The sequence below is a fragment of the Esox lucius genome, chromosome 8 (assembly GCF_011004845.1).
Source record: "Esox lucius isolate fEsoLuc1 chromosome 8, fEsoLuc1.pri, whole genome shotgun sequence".
Taxonomy (NCBI): domain Eukaryota; kingdom Metazoa; phylum Chordata; class Actinopteri; order Esociformes; family Esocidae; genus Esox; species Esox lucius.
The window spans coordinates 1,341,315-1,362,617 of NC_047576.1; the positions used below are offsets into that span (position 1 = coordinate 1,341,315).

The window sequence follows — 21,303 nt, forward strand, 5'->3', positions numbered from 1 at the left end:
GTGCAGCCGTACGTTGAAGTCGGGTAATTGTTGTTTTGATCAGTCCAATATTCAGTCCTTTTCATAGAGGTTAATTGCATGAACCACACACAGGATGTTGACCAAATGGAGATATCTTTCTATTGTACTGACGTAATTCAGTGCATTATCAGTAGTGACAGCAATCACTGACTTGCTTATATTAAAATCTTCTGCTGTGTGACTTTTTCAAAGCTCTTTTGTTTGCAGAACAAAATCTTGCAGTTCCCAAGAATCAGTAATGCAGTGGGCTGTTACGGTAACATTAGCATCGGTAGCTAAGGAGGTCCAACCATCTATAGTTAAAGCAATGTCCTTATAATCGTACAAAATTTGTTTTACATTTGCACAAATATCATACAGTTTAATGTTCTTAGAAGTTGTTGTGCGACTTGGAATTTGGTATCTTGACTTTGGTATTTCACTGCAAAATTCCCTGAAGCCGTCACCCTCGACAGTGCTGATGGGTCTCGTATCTTTGCAGATGAATTCAACAAGAGATTTCGTAATTGCTTCACTTCGTTGATCAGATCAAGCAGCAGCAGAAGTGTGTTAAAAAACGCTGTCATTCGTGGCTGTTTAGGACAAGAAGACCCAGACATTTCTGATCCCTCCTTACTGTGTATGTCGCTACACTCGATGGGCTGATGTTTTTACAAATGGCTTCTCATGTTCATTGTATTTGAATTGTAGGGGAGTTCGTGTTTGCATAACTTACACACAACATTTTTTTTTCTTTTTTCGGTCTGTGCTCCAATCATCCAAAATCCACAATTAGGCCAGTATTTCCTTTTCATACTGGGTGGTGTAACAATTGTTAGAATAGTATCTGCCATAACTATAAGTTTATACAAGAATTCTGGAAACTCCCTGAGGAACATTGTGTATAGCCCGGCAGGCCTGTAAATAGTAGCTATGTAAAACGATTTATCAGCCTGGTTATAATAATAATAGTTTTATTTGTATTGCACTTTACACGTGAAGGACACATCTCAAAGTGCTACAGGTGCACAGATAAAAACACTAAAACATAAGAACAGTCAAAAACAGTATAAAAACAAAATTATATTAAGAAAATGCAATGGAAAATAAGTAGGTCTTTAGTTTATTTTTAAAAGCCTCTAAAGACTGTGGCGACCTCAGGTGGTTGGGGAGGGAATTCCACAGTCGAGGCACAGCCACCTGGAAGGCCCTATCTCCCATAGTGTGGAGTTTGGACTTGGGGACCTGGAGTGTGTGGCTGTCAGAGGAACGGAGATGTCGGGTTGGATTATGCCTATTGATAAGTTCTCTGAGGTATGATGGTGCACTGCCGTAGACACACTGATAGGTAAGGAGACAGATCTTATACTCAGTCCTGAGCCTAACAGGAAGCCAGTGGAGTTTATAGAGGATGGGTGTGATGCGCTCAGTTTTACGCACCCTCATCAGGACCCTGGCAGCATAATTCTGGATGTACTGCAGTCACTGAAGGCTCCTGCCAGGGATCCAGATGAGGAGTGCGTTGCAGTAGTCAAGTCTGGAGGAGACAAGGGCATGGACCAAAGGGTTTAGCTGCCTGAGTAAAACTTCAAATGAATGAAAACCAGTGATGTGTTTAAGAGTAAATTAATATTTACTGTCATAAACATTAGCAACATGCCCTCTCCTTTTTGGGGGGTGCGGGGAATATGATCACTAATGTAGCCAGGAGGAGAGGCCTCATTTAGGGCAGTAAATTCATCAGGCTTTAGCCATGTTTCACACAGACCAATACCATCCAGAGGTGAAGGAAGTATTTATCTTAATTAGGTTGCTATTGTTAGCTCTACCATGTTTTACTTTTCTCAGCCTGGAACGAGTCACAGTTGCTGGCTAACAGCCTACAGCCAGATCTGCAGCCGATCTCCTGGTGAGGTTATAGGAGTGAGACTGACTCTTTCATCCTTACGTTGTTGGTGCCAATGTGAATAACAATATTTCTCTACTTGCCAGTTTCATATTTCACTAGCACCAACCCCAGATTTGCAGCTACGTCGGTGGCTTAAACACATCTGTTGAGAGAAGCAGGTGCCTCAATTATGAAAATTCAACCAGTTTGAATGCACTGTAAAACCTAATAAGTTCAGAATACTCAAAACTTTTGTGGAAACTGATTACATCAAAATATTTAAGTCAACTAACTTAATTTTGTTAAGTAAATAATTACTTAAAAATAACAATACATTGGAACTTAATAGTTCAGATTTTTTTTATATTTATTTCAAGTGTACATTAAAATATAGAAGCAAATTATTTCCTAATATGCATTGCCCGTTTAATGAACTCTAGAGTCACCACCCATGACTGTATTTGTTAATGCCTGAGACATGGTTATTGAACACATTTATTATTTTTGTCAATGCCTTCCCAACAGTTATAAAATATAAAACTGTGAATACTTAACATATTCATAAAGCCTTATTTTGAAGTCTTGAAAGCCCCCCACCACAAGCTCATGGACCGTTCATTTCAGATGCCTTGAAAAAATGCTGTGAAATGTCATACTGAAATCCTAGTACAGTGGCTAGAAAGAAATTCCAGGACTTTCAAAACACATATCAACACTTCTGCTAAGGCTTCTGGAAAGACCAGGAGCTTCAACAGGGTTTGGCAACGCTACCCACAAGGTATAGGTTTGCAAAGGAATGCATGATTCCTATTGGAACCAGGGTATCTAACACAAAGATGCAAATTTTATATAATTGTTACAATCATTTCAGTAGTGGGTGCAAAATATATGTTTGACTAAATGATTGGATTACTTTAGACAAATGTTTGTGTTTGATGTTTGTGTAGCTAAGATGAATTAATCAGTTAAAGTACATGCAAAAAAAGATAATAAAAACGTTTCCAAGATATCAACTTGAAGCAGAGCATTCTGGGAACATTTTCATTTTAATCTTATAAAAATTGAGTAAATGTCAGTAAATCATTAGCGTTTTAAGTTATTGGGAACCTTTATCTAACTTTGAGTTACACTTAGTAGAAACATTTGAGTAAGAAATATGTTAGGGTTTACAGTGTGGAGAAATGGGGTAATTCTTATTTGTTGTGTCACTGTGTGTAGCTTAAAGAACATGGAGAAAAGAAAGACAACCAGAGAATTGTCTGAGGAGGTCAGATATACAATTGTAGCCAAGCATTGACATTCCATCTCCTTTTCCCACTGTATGTCATTTAATTGTTAAGTTCTAAGCCCATACTACTGAAGTCAACATCCCTGTTCAGTTGTCCTGGAACAAACAGGCCTTCCCACGGAGACTTGATTATTGAGCAGTGTTGGGCTATAGAATTAGTTTTTGTAATCAATTGAAATACGTTTAGTGGAAGGAAAAGAGAATGTCATGCAGATGATGGACGAACTATCATTTCACAACTGTTTTCACATCCTGATCAGATCTCTGGTGAGAGGAAGTTTCCACAGAATCTAGGGTGTGTCACAATGTATCAACATTCATTGTTTAGCAGAGACAAGATCCTTTTGCATTTTTCTCATTTTGCAGATTCTTATCCTGAGAGACTCACAGTAAGTGCACACATTGTACGAGAGCTTGATGAAACCATCACACAGCTTTGTAGCAAGTGCATTCTTATTAATGAATTAGTCACTTGCAAAAGTCAGTACTGGAAAGAACAATATACAAATAATAAACTTAAATTCAGGCTTTCTCCCCTGTCCACTGAAGAGGACCACAAGATTGCCACCATCACATTCTCTCTTCTGTTCCCTGAAGAGGACCACAAGATTGCTACCATCACACCCACACAACCCCTGTCCACTGAGTGTGGTTTGTGTGTCTTAATGTTTTCTATCTTCTTCTGTTTTAGGCAAAGAGCCTGGTTTGTTTGACATTGTCATTGTCAACGATGATTTGTATGAAGCTTATGAAAATTTGCAAACAGGTGAGTCTAAAATCCCTCACCTCAAATTGATCTTAAAGAAGTGAGTGTAAAAACCCACACCTCAAAGTGTTCTTTAATGAGGTGAGTCTAACAACCCACACCTCAGTGTTCTTTAATGAGGTGAGTCTAATAACCCACACCTCAGTGTTCTTTAATGAGGTGAGTCTAACAACCCACACCTCAGTGTTCTTTAATGAGGTGAGTCTAACAACCCACACCTCAGTGTTCTTTAATGAGGTGAGTCTAACAACCCACACCTCAGTGTTCTTTAATGAGGTGAGTCTAACAACCCACACCTCAGTGTTCTTTAATGAGGTGAGTCTAATAACCCACACCTCAGTGTTCTTTAATGAGGTGAGTCTAACAACCCACACCTCAGTGTTCTTTAATGAGGTGAGTCTAACAACCCACACCTCAGTGTTCTTTAATGAGGTGAGTCTAACAACCCACACCTCAGTGTTCTTTAATGAGGTGAGTCTAACAACCCACACCTCAGTGTTCTTTAATGAGGTGAGTCTAATAACCCACACCTCAGTGTTCTTTAATGAGGTGAGTCTAACAACCCACACCTCAGTGTTCTTCAATGAGGTGAGTCTAACAACCCACACCTCAGTGTTCTTCAATGAGGTGAGTCTAAAAACCCACACATCAAATTGGTCTTACATCGTACATATGGCTCGTTTACAGTGCTACCTGGGTTTGTAATTGTTTATGAGAGTTAAGCCTTTTCCTTCACAACATCAATTTCACAGTTAATTTCAATGTGTCATTCCATTTCTTAATTTCTGGATCATTTTACCATTTAATAAGGCGTTTTAGGAGCCATGCAAAGTTATTTAAGTTATTAATAGATTTTAATAGTTTTTTTCATATTTTCAGACATTCTATGGAGTATAAAAACTGTATTACTGAGTTTGTAGTGGTAATTAACTGTCATGTCGCTCCTGCCAGGATGGTACACCAATGAACCACAATGAGATGTTCTGTGATGCAGCCAATGGGGACATTGATGAAGACACAGACTCTGTTACAGCATATACAGCTCCAGAGAAAATTAAGAGACCACTGCACCTTTTTCTTTCCTTTCCAAAAAAGTTGAAAAGGAAGGTTTTGAGTGAGGAACTTTAACCCTAATTTTAACCCTTCTGTTCCTCACTCAAAACCTTCCTTTTCGACATTTCTGGAATTATTTAAGAAGTATATTTTGTCCTTTCTTGGTTAAAAGTAATTATTTTGCAATCATTCATGTATACTGCCAAGGAAGTCAAGCAAAAAATGCTTATTCATGTTTTAGTCATGCTAATTCTTTGGTTTTGCATATATTCACTAAAGCATTTATAAACATCACTTCCCTTTCCATGCATCTATATAAACAAAGCACAAGTAGTCCCACATACCAGAACCACCAGTACTAGACCACACAGAACCTTCTTCCAGAACCACCAGGACGAGACCACGCAGAACCTTCCACCAAAACCACGAGGACGAGACCACGCAGAACCTTCTACCACCGCTGGCAAGATAGAGATCATAACCATCAGGTAATTGTTTCCTGCATCCCAATTTAAATGTGAGAATTCTTTGTTTTATTGTACATAATTGAAGACATCAGCTTATTGATATATTGGTATGTCAAGTCAATTACCTTTGGTGTAGCTACATCAGTCTTTCTTCAGAAGTAAATCTGAACTGGGCATACCCACTATTCACCACACCATTTTTAATAAAGTGATGTCAATGCAAATACTTCTGTACTGTCACAAATGCAATGATGTCATAGAAAAACAAAACTACTTTCAAGTTGGGCACAGCTGGGGTTATTCAGTCAATCAATAAATCAATCAAAAGGATATATTAATTCCTTTTTTCATCAACAGTTGTCACAAAGTGCTTTTACAAAACACACCCAACCTGAAACCCCAAGGAGCAAACAACAACAGTTTTGAAGCACAGTGGCTAGGAAAAACCCTAAATGGGACCGAAATTTAGGAACAAACCCTAGAGAGGAACGAGGCTCAGTGGGGTAACTAGCCCCCTTCTGGCTTCAGCTCACTCAGGAGCTATCAGAAATTGCTACTAGTTGTCTTTATGATTGATATTCAATAAAATATGTAAACAACACTTCTACAAAAATTCAGTTCCCAACATTGAGACAAAATTACAACCAACATATTGTTTCACTCCCTGTGTCATTGTTTCTGTGGACTGGTTCCTATCAAACCTGTTGTTGATTTGTGTTGTGTTTTTCCTTCCAGAATGATGAGGTCAGTTATGATGTTCCACTTGATAACTCTCCTGGGCCAGGCAACTTCTTGTCCTGTAGATCCCCCCAACAGTGGGTTAAAGTATATTTCCTCCTGTTATCTCAATCAATCCAATTTTAAATCTTTACAAATACACAGCTTGAAACCCTAAAATAGCAAGCAACAAGAGTTAAAACACAGTGAATAGGAAAAACGCCCTATTCTGACATGGTTGCTATTGTCAGCTATGAGATATTACCAACATTTCACAGCATCAAACACAGACAACACCAAACATACAGCTCCAGAAAAAATTAAGAGACCATCACACCTTTTTCTTTCCATTCCAAAAAAGTTGAGAAGGTAAGTGTTGAGTGAGGAACAGAAGCGTTCAATTTGCAGAGGCCTTTTAATTTTAACCCTTCTGTTCCTCACTCAAAACCTTCCTTTTCCTTCCTTTTTTGGAAATGAAAGAAAAAGTTGCAGCGGCCTCTTAATTTTTTCCAGAGCTGTATTTCGGCAGTTTATTTTTTACTAACTTCGAAATCATTAACACTTTTAAAGATCAAGGACGTTTCCAACAGAGTTAATGGATAGACTAAAATCTTTCCTTTGAAAAACATTTGTGGAATAAATCCAATCGTAACATCCAGAACGTTGTACATTTATGTCACCGATTGTATAATTTCAAATCTAAGGTGCTGGAGCCAAAACAATAAGACTTCTATCAATGTCCAAATACTACTGCACTTTAGATTCAGGAATCTGATGATTAGCATGTTTGCCTGTTTTCATAATTAAATTGTTAATCCTAACTCTGAAATATATAATTGCTTGTAGATAATCTTGCCTTGCATGGAAAGGCTACCCAGTCGAACCAGGCTGAGAACCTATACGGACATGCCTCCAATGCCATCGATGGGAACAGGCAATCCGATTTTTTTCATGGGTCCTGCACTCACAGTGAAAAAGAGGCTAACCCCTGGTGGAGAGTGGATCTGTTGAAGAATTACCAAATCCACTCTGTAGTTATTACCAACAGAGGGGACTGCTGTTCTGATCGGCTCAACGGAGCTGAGATTCGCATTGGAGACTCCTTGAACAACAACGGCATCAACAATCCCAGGTGAAGCCTATTAGAGGAGTGGTGACTTGTACAATGCTACATGAGTAGGACTGATCTACTGTAGCGGTTTACATCTTAAACCATTGTTTTGGACTGTGCTTATTCTCAGGGGATAAATTGGGATTTGAGATTTGAGAGATGGTGGGCCCTACTCTTGTGGGATGGGTGGGCTGGGGGTGGGTTTACAGTAAACAGAGAGATAAAGTTATTTGACAAAATCAGAGTAGGCTAAAGCACAGCCCTTTTCAAAGGCAGGACTGTGGTCTACTGTGGTCTGCATTGGACAAGTGACCTAAATATTTCTCTCTTAACTTCTCTCAGATTAGAAGACAATCACTTCTTAAGTCACTCTGTTAGGTGCCTGCTCATGTTTCACCATGTAAATAATTTAAGCAGACAATACTGCCTCTGTGTACCCACATATTGATAAAAAAAAATCGAAATTAAACATTAAAATAAGTCCGATGACATTCAGCAACTAGGTACGTAATATTTTATTAGGCTAACCATTTATGTTTCCGTTATCAAGTAAATTCTCACCTGTTCATGAAATAACGTTAAACAAAGGTGTAATTAACCATTGTTTTCCTGGCCTTTTGTTTTTGCAATTTTAAATTGCGATCATCTCAAAAATCTATTTGATTCATGTCACATGTGGTTTTGTATTTGTATACAAGTTAACCCCTGCTTATTTTACATGGAGCTATTGAGGCGGGCAAGTTTGATCAATAACCATATTATAGTGAGTGTTCCTATTTTACTTACAGAGTATATTAAATGAGATGTCCAGGGCAAAACTCACTGTTAAGGTGATATTCTGCTGAGATTGGATGGCTCTGCAGTCTCTGTCTGGAGTACATGGGTTTGAATGTGGCCCAGTTGCCTTTCAGCAAAAACTGTCAAAAGAAGCGGCTAATTTCAGACCTCTAATTAAATATTTCATTATTAATTAGATAAGGTCTCTTTGAATTTCATAGTGACATATTTGTAGATTTGCTAGCAGTTCCTGTTTTAGAAGCATGTATACATGCACTGCAATTCATTGCTCTGTACCTATAAGCTTAATGACCATTTCAGTCATATTGCAATTCAAGTCTTAATATTTTAGAAATATGGAAACGCAGCTCGGTCAAGTTACCAGGCATTGGGATTATGTGTCAGTTATAGAATTGAGCAGAAGTGGATGTCAGTATTTGCTGCAAGTCGTTTCAGTCACTACACAATACATCAGCTCAATACATTTCTATAACAGTATTGATTCTGTTTCATCCTGCAGGTGTGCTGTGATTCACTCCATCCCAGTTGGTGGTACCAGTTCCTTCAGCTGTAATGGCATGAAGGGTCGTTATGTCACAGTGGTCATCCCAGGATTTAATAAGATCTTGACCCTGTGTGAGGTCGAGGTGTACGGGTCATGTCAATAGGAACCACCAGAGACGTCGAAACGGTTCTTAAACACCTGCCACGACTCATCAACCCTAATGTCTTTCAGTCATTTTTGAATTTTTGAATTTTCTTTACTCTTACTTCTGCTTGTAATGCACCCTGATGTCACAGTGAACACAGTGGAAGACCCCAAACCAACACTCATTAGGAACAGGATGCTAAAAATATCCACCTATGAAAGATCATTCCTCATGTTTCTATTAAAGAGAGGATTAGTTACCTCCTGTTGGAATTGAAATGCTTGTTAAATTGCATAATATTGATTACAATAATGTTAAATCACCTACTGTAATTAATTCACCAATCCATAAACTGTAATTTTCTTTCTTAAACATATGAATAAATTCTTGGATATCTCATTTGGTCATTTTTTACAGTACAGTACATGAAAACTGAAGGATGTTTAGGATCGATGTGACAGAGAGAAGGATGTAGTCAATTAAAAAAAAAAACTTTAATATTATTATATACAATGTGGAAGATGGAATTTTCACAATTTATTATGAGAAGAGACTCAACAGTCATTCGTAATACAGTTGATCAGTTTAATTTTGTGGATCCACGGGAACAATCATCAAAACAGGACAGAGTACAAGAACAGAGACCAACAGAGTAGAGTTATGACAATTGTTCTGATCATACATTATTGCTTTCACCTCTTTATACCCCTTCTTGTCAGCTCTCAAAGTATTATCTCTTATGCTACAAGAAAACAAGTCGCCATACTAACAGGAAAACAAGATAGGACCCTTCACTATCATAACAACCATAGTTACAGAGTTAACAGACCTCCTGATCTGAGCTACCCCTGGTCTCTGTCCTGCCCAAATGGAAGGATACAGAGGAGACACAGGCAACTTCACCTTGGAGCCATCTGTACAGGGCCATAGATAAGATAGGTTTGAGGCCTGGCACCTTCGGTTTTGGCTATAATCACTTTTAGGAACAGGGCATGCTGATCCATGAACAGTCTAAAGCAAATTTAAGCCTAGTCCAACATTGTCCATTTATTATACTGGATTTTTCAGAGTAATGGATGAATAAGGATGCAGTAATACATTAATTTCCCACAATTTCTCCCTTTTGTCCCATTGAGGACAGTAAACAAATGAATTTACATATTAAAAGAATACATTCATAAAATATAAAATGTTTTCCCCTCACCTCAGGAGGGGAAAACGGGGAACTATCCAAGCTGTGTAGAGTAAGGATGGGACACTGTTGACCTCAACTGAGGAGGTAATTGGGCGATGGAAGGAACACTTTGAGGAACTCCTAAATCCCACTAACACACCCTCTATAGTGGAGGCAGAGCTGGAGGCTGATGGGGAAGCATCGTCAATCTCCATGGCAGAAGTCACTGAGGTAGTCAAACAACTCTACAGTGGCAAAGCTCCGGGGATTGACGAGATCCGTCCAGAAATGTTGAAAGCTTTGGGTGTGGAGGGGATGTCTTGGATGACACGCCTCTTCAACATTGCGTGGGAGTCGGGGAAAGTTCCTAAGGAGTGGTGGACCGGGGTGGTGGTTCCCCTGTTCAAAAAGGGGGACCAGAGGGTGTGTGCCAATTACAGGGGTATCACACTTCTCAGCCTCCCTGGGAAAGTCTACTCAAAGGTACTGGAAAGGAGGGTTCAGCAGATGGTCGAACCTCAGATTGAAGAGGAACAATGCGGATTCCATCCTGGTGAGGAGGTCCCTTCTGAGGGCTATCCAATCTCTGTACGTCAAAAGTGAGAGCTGTGTTCGGGTTCTCGGTAGTAAGTCAGACTCGTTCCAGCTGGGGGTTGGCCTCCGCCAGGGCTGCGCTTTGTCACCAATCCTGTTGGTAACTTTTATGGATAGGATATCAAGGCGTAGTGGGCTGGGGATCTCATCACTGCTTTTTGCGGATGATGTGATCCTGATGGCATCATCGGTCTGTGACCTTCAGCACTCACTGGACCAGTTCGCAGCCGAGTGCAAAGCGGTTGGGATGAGGATTAGCACCTCTAAATCTGAGGCCATGGTTCTCAGCAGGAAACCGATGGAGTGCCTCCTCCGGGTAGGGAATGAGGCGTTACCCCAAGTAAAGGAGTAAAAGTATCTCGGGGTCTTGTTCACGAGTGAGGGGACAATGGAGCGGGAGATTGGCCGGAGAATCGGAACAGCGGGGGCGGTATTGCATTCGCTTTACCGCACCATTGTGCGGTAAAGCAAATGCAATACCGCACCATTGTGACGAAAAGAGAGCTGAGCCGGAAGGCAAAGCTCTTGATATACCGGTCAATTTTCATTCCTACCCTCACCTCTGGTCATGAAGGCTGGGTCAAGATCTCGAGTACAAGTGGCTGAAATGGGTGGCTGGCTTCTCCCTTAGGGATAGGGTGAGAAGCTCAGCCATCCGTGAAGAACTCGGAGTAGAGCCGCTGCTCATTTGCATCGAAAGGAGCCAGTTGAGGTGGTTCAGGCATCTGGTAAGGATGCCCCCAGGACGTCTCCCTAGGGAGGTGTTCCAGGCACGTCCAGCTGGGAGGAGACCTCGGGGTAGGCCCAGGACTAGGTAGAGAGATTATATTTCGACACTGGCCTGGGAACGCCTCGGGATCCCCCAGTCAGAGCTGGCAAATGTGGCTTGGGAAAGGGAAGTTTGGGGTCCCCTGCTGGAACTGTTGCCCCTGCGACCCGATACCGGATAAGCGGATGAAGATGAGATGAGATGAAGATGACATTTATAAAATATAAAAATAAACATCCTGGATCTTAAGGACCAGGAGGTTACAGTTACTTTAAATAAGTTACATCTGATTCAAACACTGACAATCAAGACAGTTGTTATGGTTACACAAATTACATCTGGCTCTTCTTCCGCTACGGGAGGGTCCAGCCACTTTGAAGTCATTACACACCTGCCATCATTTAAAGTGACTCTGATTAATCACAAATAAAATTCAGCTGTTCTAGTAGGATTTTCCTGACATTTTCTTAGTTGCATCTCAGAGCAAAAGCCATGGTCCGCAGAGAGCTTCCAAAGCATCAGAGGGATCTCATTGTTGAAAGATATCAGTCAGGAGAAGGGTAGACAGTGAAGACAGTCATCATCAAGTGGAGAAAATATGGCACAACAGAGACATTACCAAGTCCATCCAAAATTGATGAAAAGACAAGAAGAAAACTGGTCAGGGAGGCTTCCAAGAGGCGTACGGCAACACTAAAGGAACTGCAGGAATGTATGGCAAGTACTGGCAGTGTACTACATGTGACAACAATCTCCCGTATTCTTCATATCAATGGGCTATGGGGAAGGGAAGAAAATTGACCTTTTTGGCCATAATTCCAAAAGGTATGTTTGGCGCAAAAACAGCACTGCACATCACCCAAAGAACACCATACCCACAGTGAAGCATGGTGGTGGCTGCATCATGCTTTGGGGCTGTTTTTCTTCAGCTGGAACAGGGGCCTTAGTCAGGATGGACTTTGAGAAACTTTGCTGGAACTGGGGCCTTAGTATATTGGATATTACAAGAAGCGCTCCCCTTCAAGAAAGTTTATAAGCCATTTAAATTATAGAAAGTATCGGTATTGGTATCGATCTTGGTGATTCTGGCCCTGTATTACTTGGTATCGGATCAAACCCAACATCTGTGGTATCACACACTCCTAGTTTACAGTAAAGCAGTAAATACAAATAATGAATGTGATTGTTCAGAAATACTACATCAGAAATGTATTGCCTTGTTAAAAAAACACTGCTCAGAAAAATTAAGGGAACAACTAATTATCACAGTATAACACCAAGTTACTTTAAACATTGACAGACAAAACTGAATAAAGTCTATGCTGGCTGGGGCCTTAAAACACTTTGATCTGTCTCTTTGGCAGATGAACAAAACATATTGTTAGATACACAAAAGAACACTAAGGGATTCTTTAAAACTTTTTAAACATTGTCTTTATTCCCAATATTCAGCATGTTCCCACACAATTCTAATATTTAAGAACGTAGTAGTTTTACATTTAAATAGAATACCTATTAAATTGACCCTTGGAAAAACAGCTTATGCATGAAATACTGCAATGCAGACTTGATTAAATTATTGATTGAACTGAGCCCTGAACTATTACATCAACTACCCATCAGACCTCTATCACAGTCCTGCAGCAGTTTTCTGATTTCATATTTAGTAAAATAGTACATAAGGACACTGGGGATATGTGTTTGCAAAGTCATTCAACTGTATTTATTTGTATAATTTATTTGAATGTTTGTCTAACCAAACATTTCCCTAACAATCATGGAGTTGTAATTAAACCCAAAGCCAAAGACCAACTCACAAGAATGGACAGTAATATGCAACACTTTATGCAGCCAACAGTAATGCATACATATTTGACCAGTCCTCGTCAGGTGAACACTTCTAAGAACCAACGTATTTGGGACTGAGCTCTGGGATATGAAGAGGCATCATCTGATATTTCCTGATTGGATGAACAGTTCACTAGAAGAACGGGCCTTGCAGCTTGATGCAGACCTGTTCTCTTTTCACCTCTCTGTCCTTCAGGAAGGCCTGCAGTTTATCAGTCGAGAAACAAAGGATGGAGTCTCGGTTTTTGGAGGGAGAACGTTCGCCTCGTAGCCACGTATTCTGGAGGCACTCGGCTGCACTCGGCCTTCCCCTGAGGAAATCATCAAAGGAAACGCATCGGATGGAACATCAACACCATTCGGAAATGTGGTTAGGGGTTCCTCGACAGTACAATGTTGACACTATTAACAGCAGACAGGCAAACGGTGTGGATCGTTGTTTGATCAGATGTGACCCATGGACTCACCAAGCCTTGTTACTGAGCGTGTTTTTCATGAAGTTGATTGCTCCTTCTGATAGGCCGGGGTAGCAGCGGCCGAACTGGATCTTCCCCTTACGGATGTTTCGGTCCATCTCCCAGGTGAGGTCCGAATGGAACGGGCTATCAGCACTCAGCCTAGGTGGTGAGAGGGAAGCAGGAAACAAAGAAGAGGAAGACATGGATTTAAAATAGGATCAAACCCAAACATCCATGGTAATCAGTGTATTGAAATATGTAGGGAAGTATATTAAGTGCAAAAAACTAGGAGTAGTAATTGTCCTTTTTCATTACTTACATTATAAAAGCCAAAACCCCAATAGCCCAGATGTCTGTCTCAGGACCCACTCCTAGTCCCTCCAGGATTTCCGGAGCTTTAGGAAGGACAATGTAAACTGACAAAACATGACAGAGGACATTCTTCAAAACCTGACAGCTAGAGAGGACACTTATCAAAACATAACATACAGAAAGGACATTTTCATCTTCAAGTGCCGGTAATTTTCCTTTAAATAATTCGTTTCTCACGCTTGCTAACACTACAAGTGAATGCTCAGACCAAAGCACGAAAACTTTACTCTTTGCAAGCATGTCTTGCACTCCTGCCTCTTCTGCAAGCCAAGGCATACGGAGACACTGAGGTGGTGTGAATCCACGGGTGGATACGACACGCAGGACGATATTGCCAGGGAGGACATTGCTTGTGATGTGGATGAGGGGATGTGGATAAGGTGATGTGGATGAGGTGATGTGGATGATGTGATGTGGATAAGGTGATGTGGATGTGGATGTGGATGAGGTGATGTGGATGAGGTGATGTGGATGAGGTGATGTGGATGAGGATGTGGATGTGGATGTGTCCAGACCCTAATAGGAGGGGTGATCCATGAAACTACCAATACAAACCCTTACACAACTATTTCTGTTTACCAGTACACTATAATATTACAGGATTTGTTTGTTGCAGTGTTTTAGTGTTTATTGAAATGGGAGTAGATTTACTTTACTTCAGCAATCTTTCAGAGGCCTGTATGACAAAATGAAAAAGGTCTACAAAGTACTAGCGAAGACAGTGTTTTGAATACAGTTCACCAGTGGGTTGTTTCTGCTTTGAATGTGTAATATGCATGGTGTCTCCTATTGATCCAAAAAGGACCTTTTGAATAAAAAGTGTTAGGTTTTGATTGCCGAATATAATTTTGACATGGAAGTGAGACGTTTATTTAAGTGTTGTGTCTAGTTTTCTTCCAATTCTGCATTTGGTGTGTTAGCAATCAGGAAAAACTGTAAGAACAGTGTTTAATTGGTGCAATGATAACATGAGGTTAGGCATGGAGTTGGAAATGAATTCTGGTTAAGGACAAAGGTTTACGTTAAATGTAGGTACATTTCAGTGAGCTTAGGGTTAGGGAAATGAAATACCCTCATCTGAGGCATTTTGTTTCTATGTGATATAGACAAATAGAGGTTCACATTTGTCAGTGTTTACAGAATGTACACCTGAAATATTTTTCTGCCATGTTTATACATAGACAAACTATTGACAACTATGGACAGATTAAAGTAACATAATTTAATAGCCATGAAACACTTTTCAATCATATACAGCTCCGGAAAAAATTAAGAGACCACTTCAACTTTTTCTTTCCTTTCGAAAAAAGTTGAAAAATAAGGTTTTGATCTTGACGTAACACTTCAAGATCAAAAGATCTCTAAAGCCTCAAGAAGAAAATTGTGGATGCCTATGACTCTCAAGGGAGGTAACATGACCATTTCCAAGTCAAACATTCCACTGTCTGATGGATTACCTAGGACAGGCTGTCCAACCAAACACAGCCCAAGAGCTGACCAAAAGATGCTCAAAGAAGTGTCTAAGAACCTGAGGGTAACATCAAGGGATCTCCAGGTCTCCCTTAAAGTTGAAGAACACAGGTCCGCTGTCAGAGAGACTACATAAAATTGGCCTACATGAGAACCCCGGTAGAAAGAAGTTGCGGCAAAATAACTATTTAATAGTTTTCATCCTATTTTTCCAGGTACATTTTTTTCACGAGAGTTCAAAATAGCAACACACTCAGTATTTAATCATATTAAAACATCAATTTACACACTGAGAAAAAGCATTTCTTAGGTGTTTTGCAAATAGAGGTCAGAGCATTGGTTTAAACTCCTTCAAACTCAAGCTCCCGCAATTTCATGCCCTTTTCAAGAGCCAGAGAACCAAAGCAATCTTTTACCCAACTGCAGGTGCCATTAAGTACATCAATATATAATGGATGTTTGCCTGTTTCCCCTGGGTGAGGAAAAAAGTGTCAAAGTGTAGGGGCAATATGAAATTATGTGTTTGGCAAAAACAACATAATGCGTTTTAAAAGATGAAAGCCTTCCTAAGTGTAAAGCATTGTGGCGAGAGCATCATGGTTTGGGGCTGCTTTGCTGCTTTTTAACAGGGAATGCAAAGGAATCTGTCAAAATTCTCTTGCAGCTGGACAGTGATTCACAGCAGATTGACTTGAAAATAAAACAATGAAGGGTTTTGCAATGACAGAGTCAAAGCCCTAATATTAATGAATTCATCTTTAATGGGCAGCCGGCAACGCCTCCTCTCAGACCAAACAAGAGACTGACAGTTCCAAGAAACCATCAGCTGTTCGAAACAGTAAAAAAGAACTAAAACACAAAGTACCTTTCTCTTGACTTTGAATGTGCTCTACGTTGAGTGTCTGTCCAGGTGTGAAGGACTGAGCCGAGCCCAGGTCAACAACCTTCAGCACGTTGTGGTCTGTCACCAGCACGTTGTCAGACTTGAGGTCCAAGTGGACGATGCGACGGCCATGCAAATAGTCCATAGCCCTCAGGATCTGGGCCAGCAGCTCTGCCACATGGAGCTCAGCATATAGGTCTCTGCAGGGGACATTCACCTGTCATCCGTTAGGACCTCAGCCATGCCAAAACACTGCTCAGTAAGGTTGGAATGTAAAGCCAGTGTTAGTCACTGCCGTGCCGCTCTGACCTCTCCGCCAGACTGTAGAGCAGCTCTCTGCCGGCACACAGGTCCTGGATGAGCACCAGGTAGAGGGGGGTGATGTAGGCCGCGTGCAGCTGAACCATGTGGGGGTGGCTGAGTCTCCTCAGCAGCTGGTACTCCCTGAGCACCAGCTGTCTCTTCTCCGGGCTGCAGGGGGTGATCTTGGCGGCAAACAGCTGCTGTGTCTGGCTGTCCTGACACCGGGTGACCACGCTGAAACGCCCCCTGATTCGAAAACACGCAGAGAGTGACAGTGAGACAGATTGCACACTGGAATAAGTGTGAAACTGGAATGTTTTAAATTCTGGACCAAAGAGGTGTTGAAAGCAACTAAAAGATTTGCCCATTCAAGTATACATTCACTCATTCACTCCACATCTTTCCAGACCCAGTATTGACCGTTCAATACCTGTTGATTTCTGAGAGGAACCTGTAGGTCTTATGTCCAGATTGACCTTCTGACCCATTTCCCTTTGTTTCTGGGGACTCCGTCTGAATGAGGGGAATGTGGGTGTCTGTAGATCAAAGGATAAATATTGAGGGAGGCACGCCAAAACACAACAATAAAAAAAGAAAAATCATCCATCAACAGCACCAGATACCAAGTAGCCCACGCAGAGAAGGCAACATGTCAACATTGGATTGTCTTGCCTTCGGGATGGGTTGCCATGACAACAGGCGGTGAAGCGTCGCTGAAAGTTGCTGCTGCGTTTGCGGCAATGCAGCCCACCCTGAACACGTATCCCACCCCTCTGGGCAGGTCCGTCGCCACGTAGCAACTGTCTGTCACCTCGGCTGACAGCTGCTTCCACTGTCCACCTGACGGCACAGGATAAGTCGTTTTCAAATCTCACATATAGTTTACTGTAACAGCTCAGTGTAACTTCAGCTCCACTGCACATACAGTTTGCTGTAACAGCTCAGTGTAACTTCAGCTCAACTGCACATATAGTTTACTGTAACAGCTCAGTGTAACTTCAGCTCCACTATACATATAGTTTTCTGTAACAGCTCAGAGTAACTTCAGCTCCACTGCACTTATAGTTTACTGTAACAGTTCAATGTAACTTCAGCGCCACTGCACATATACTTTACCATAACAGCTCAGTCTAACTTCAGCTCCACTGCACATACAGTTTACTGTAACAGCTCAGTGTAACTTCAGGTCCACTGCACATACAGTTTACTGTAACAGCTCAGTGTAACTTCAGGTCCACTGCACATACAGTTTACTGTAACAGCTCAGTGTAACTTCAGCTCCACTGCACATATAGTTTACTGTAACAGCTCAGTGTAACTTCAGCTCCACTACACATATAGTTTTCTGTAACAGCTCAGTGTAACTTCAGCTCCACTGCACATATAGTTTACTGTAACAGTTCAATGTAACTTCAGCTCCACTGCACATATAGTTTACTATAACAGCTTAGTGTAACTTCAGCTCCACTGCACATATAGTTTAGTGTAACAGCTCAGTGTAACTTCAGCTCCACTGCACATATAGTTTAGTGTAACAGCTCAGTGTAACTTCAGCTCCACTGCACATATAGTTTACTGTAACAGCTCAGTGTAATTTCAGGTCAACTGCACATATAGTTTACTGTAACAGCTCCACTGCACATACACATTTCTGACAGGAAGTCTGTATGTTCTGTCCGTGTGATATCTGCACAGTTTACACTGGTACAAGATAAAGGAGAGAGTTTTCGTTTTAGGAGCTGTGGGCTGGTTCCAAATGCATGCATAAGCAGCGCGTCAGTGCATCAGCAGCGCGTCAGTGCATCAGCAGCGCGTCAGTGCATCAGCAGCGCGTCAGTGCATCAGCAGCGCGTCAGTGCATCAGCAGCACGTCAGTGCATCAGCAGCACATCAGTGCATCAGCAGCACATCAGTGCATCAGCAGTGCATCAGTGCATCAGTGCATCATCAGTGAACGGGAGGCAGTGCAATGGTGGTCCCTGGGACAAAGCAGTGGGGGCAGTTTACCGTCATTGCTGTACTGAACAAAATAAATCACTGGGTCACTGGACTTCACAGGCCTCCATACTATCAGAAATCCTCCTGACTCCAGTGGATGAACATCGGGCCTGGTGAGACGAAGGGGGGTCTCTGGAGAAAACAACAGAACACGTGCTTTTAGACACAGTCTCCTCCAGCCAATAGAAATGTAGTGTAAATACACTTCACCTTTGTTCTTCTTGAATGCAGGTATTTTAGGTATTTTGAATGTGAAGAATTTGGACATCTTTTTACGGTTCTCCGACCCAGGACTTGCCTCACCTGGAACAGGCAAAGGACCCTTTACAATCGGCCCTGCGTCACACCAACACATATAGGGGTTGGAACAGTTAAAGGACCCTTTACAATCAGCCCTGCGTCACACCAACACATATAGGGGTTGGAACAGTTAAAGGACCCTTTACAATCAGCACTGCGTCACACCAACACATATAGAAGGTGGAAGATCAGATGACTATTTCACTTTTCTGTAACCAGGAGGTTTGAAACCGGAATGCTGATTGGCTGAAACACATAGTACTGTAGATGAGACTATACCACGGGTTAGACAAAGCACGCGTTCTGCTTTTGCATTTGTAACCATTTTACATCTGAAATAAGTAATTTTTTCCAATAATGGGCCATTACACAATGCATTTCATAAAACAACGTATTCTTATGTATGATAAACAATTAAATATGCATTGAAATAAAAACAAAATAGAAAAATATAAATATAATATACACTTGCGTTGTGTGTAAGAACAGCTCTAAGACAGGGAATATTTTTCATATACCACATCCCCCATGCCTTACAAATATGAGGCAGCTCACCTCCCATTGTTATGTCCTCCTTGCTGGACGATTTAGTGAACAGTCTGGTGAGGCTGGAGGCCGACGCCCTGATCTTCTTCCTGAGTGACAAGGTTGGGGTTCTGGGCTCCAGCTCCCCTAGTGTGGGACCAAGCTCCGGGCCTTCCAGCTGGGAGTAAGTATGACCCGCCCAAGACTGCCGGCGGAGCAGATTCATCAACCCGACTTTGGGCGACAGTCTGGGAGATTTCCCCGTGGGAGGCTTCACCTCCAGGGCCAGGGTGGACGCGTGCCTCTGCAGCTGGGCCTCTGTGTTGCTGGCCCTTGGGGGCCTGTCTGGGGCCTTGTGTGAGAGGCTGGGGCTGGGTTTCACCAGCTGGGGACTATTTCTGTCTGCTGAGTGCTGGTTGGGGTGGGGCAGCCTTCTCGGTGGGACCTGAAGTTGTCTGCTCCGACGCTGGAGCTCCTGCCTGGACTCCTCAACCTCCAGCCCCGGGGACGAGGTGATCAGGGGCTCTTCTGTGTCACCACACTCGTCCTCATATCTACTTCTGTGTGTGGCGGCAGAGCTTCCGTGGGACAGTTCCTCAAAGGAGCTCCGCCTGCTGGATGCCTCAGAGTCGTGTGCCAGGGGGAGAGATTCTGCCTGGGAGCACAGACAGTGCGCCAGGTACTCCCTGTCATCCTCCTCCCCTGGACTCCTGTGTTCTGGCCCGGGGCTCCTCTCTAAACCAGCACCTGGCGGCTTCTCACCCAGGTTTTGGAGCCTAGCCATTAACTGAGCAGGAGCCACTGCTACTGAGCTTCTTCTACCTCTGACCTGGGCAGGGGGACCGTCCGGCGTCTTCGCCTCAAGCTGTTCATCTGTGAAATCCTCCTTAAAAGTTAAATCACCCTCCTCTTCTCTGTGTTTAGCAGATCCTGGTGAGCGCCGGGAACACTCGTCCAACGATCTGCTCCTCCTCTTCGGGGGCACGTTGTGCTGGAGGCCAACGCCACTGTCAAAGGAGTAGGACTTGAACATTGCCAGCTCCAGGGACCCACGCCTCCGCAGCAGATTGGTCTCTCCCTCATCCTCCACATACTCAATAAGCGGCTCGCCGAGGCGGCTGGACCGGCTGCTTCGGTGCGTCCTGCGGCCCCTCTCCTGCTTCTTGGCCCGGAACTGGTCCCGGAGGGTCATGTGGCGCGCGGACATGGGCGACAGCTGCATGGAGCTGCTGTAGAAGGTGCTGCGGATCATGGAGCTCCTGGCGATGCAGCCCCCTTCGCTGCCAGATGCGGAGCCGTCATCCCCCTCGGAGAGGTACAGGGAGGGGCTGCTTCCCCGGCTGACCCTCCTCTCCCTCTGTGGGGTGGGCTGCCGTGAGGCGTCGGAGGACCCCTGGGACTGCCTGCTCACGCTTCCCTCTTCCACCATCTCATCGTACTCCTGCTCCATGGCACCCTCTTCGTCCTCTTCGTACAATTTCAGTTTGGCGACAGGTTCGGCGATCCCGGCCCTCTCTTTTAGGACGTCAAAGTCTTCCTCATCCTCATCTTCCTCTGCGGAGGTACAATGATGGAAGAAGTCCCAGGCGTCAGCCTCGTCGTACTCTGAAGAGGAGCCACTGCTCATGGAGGTACTGCTGGGCTCGTGTGGGTCTCTGGGAACAGTAATAGAGGTCTCTCGAGGAGGGGCATCCAGCAGCTCTGGGATGGGTCTCTGGGTCAACACCGAGCCAAGGCAGGTCAGAGAACGCTGGTTGATTTCAGAAGAGAATGCAGGCAAGAGAGAAGACATATCCGTTAAAGGGCTCCCGGTTTCCAGTCTCAATCCGTAAGAGAGAGAAGAGGCAAGAAACTGACTGGACAGAGTTAAAAGAAGGCATGCCGTTGCTATA

General features: G+C 42.8%; 2 protein-coding genes across 2 annotated transcripts in view; one reads left to right on the forward strand and one right to left on the reverse strand.

Moving 5' to 3' along the window:
- The first annotated feature begins 5,340 nt into the window (after positions 1 to 5,340).
- LOC105030868 (fucolectin) lies at positions 5,341 to 9,114 on the forward strand. The gene is given in 4 exon segments (NM_001311015.1): positions 5,341 to 5,483; positions 6,198 to 6,277; positions 7,026 to 7,311; positions 8,588 to 9,114. Coding segments are annotated over 3 exon segments (513 nt in total). The 5' UTR covers positions 5,341 to 5,483; position 6,198; the 3' UTR covers positions 8,736 to 9,114.
- Positions 9,115 to 12,699: 3,585 nt separating this feature from the next.
- obscna (obscurin, cytoskeletal calmodulin and titin-interacting RhoGEF a) overlaps positions 12,700 to 21,303 on the reverse strand; it is a 38,591-nt gene continuing 29,987 nt past the window's right edge. The window contains exons 49-58 of the mRNA XM_029121740.2: positions 19,442 to 21,161; positions 18,797 to 18,922; positions 18,596 to 18,718; positions 17,261 to 17,428; positions 17,019 to 17,124; positions 16,595 to 16,834; positions 16,268 to 16,485; positions 13,880 to 13,976; positions 13,570 to 13,719; positions 12,700 to 13,413 (exon numbers count right to left, since the gene is read on the reverse strand). Coding sequence (XP_028977573.2) covers positions 13,236 to 13,413; positions 13,570 to 13,719; positions 13,880 to 13,976; positions 16,268 to 16,485; positions 16,595 to 16,834; positions 17,019 to 17,124; positions 17,261 to 17,428; positions 18,596 to 18,718; positions 18,797 to 18,922; positions 19,442 to 21,161 — 3,126 coding nt within the window. The 3' untranslated portion in view covers positions 12,700 to 13,235. The remainder of the gene's footprint in view (positions 13,414 to 13,569; positions 13,720 to 13,879; positions 13,977 to 16,267; positions 16,486 to 16,594; positions 16,835 to 17,018; positions 17,125 to 17,260; positions 17,429 to 18,595; positions 18,719 to 18,796; positions 18,923 to 19,441; positions 21,162 to 21,303) is intronic.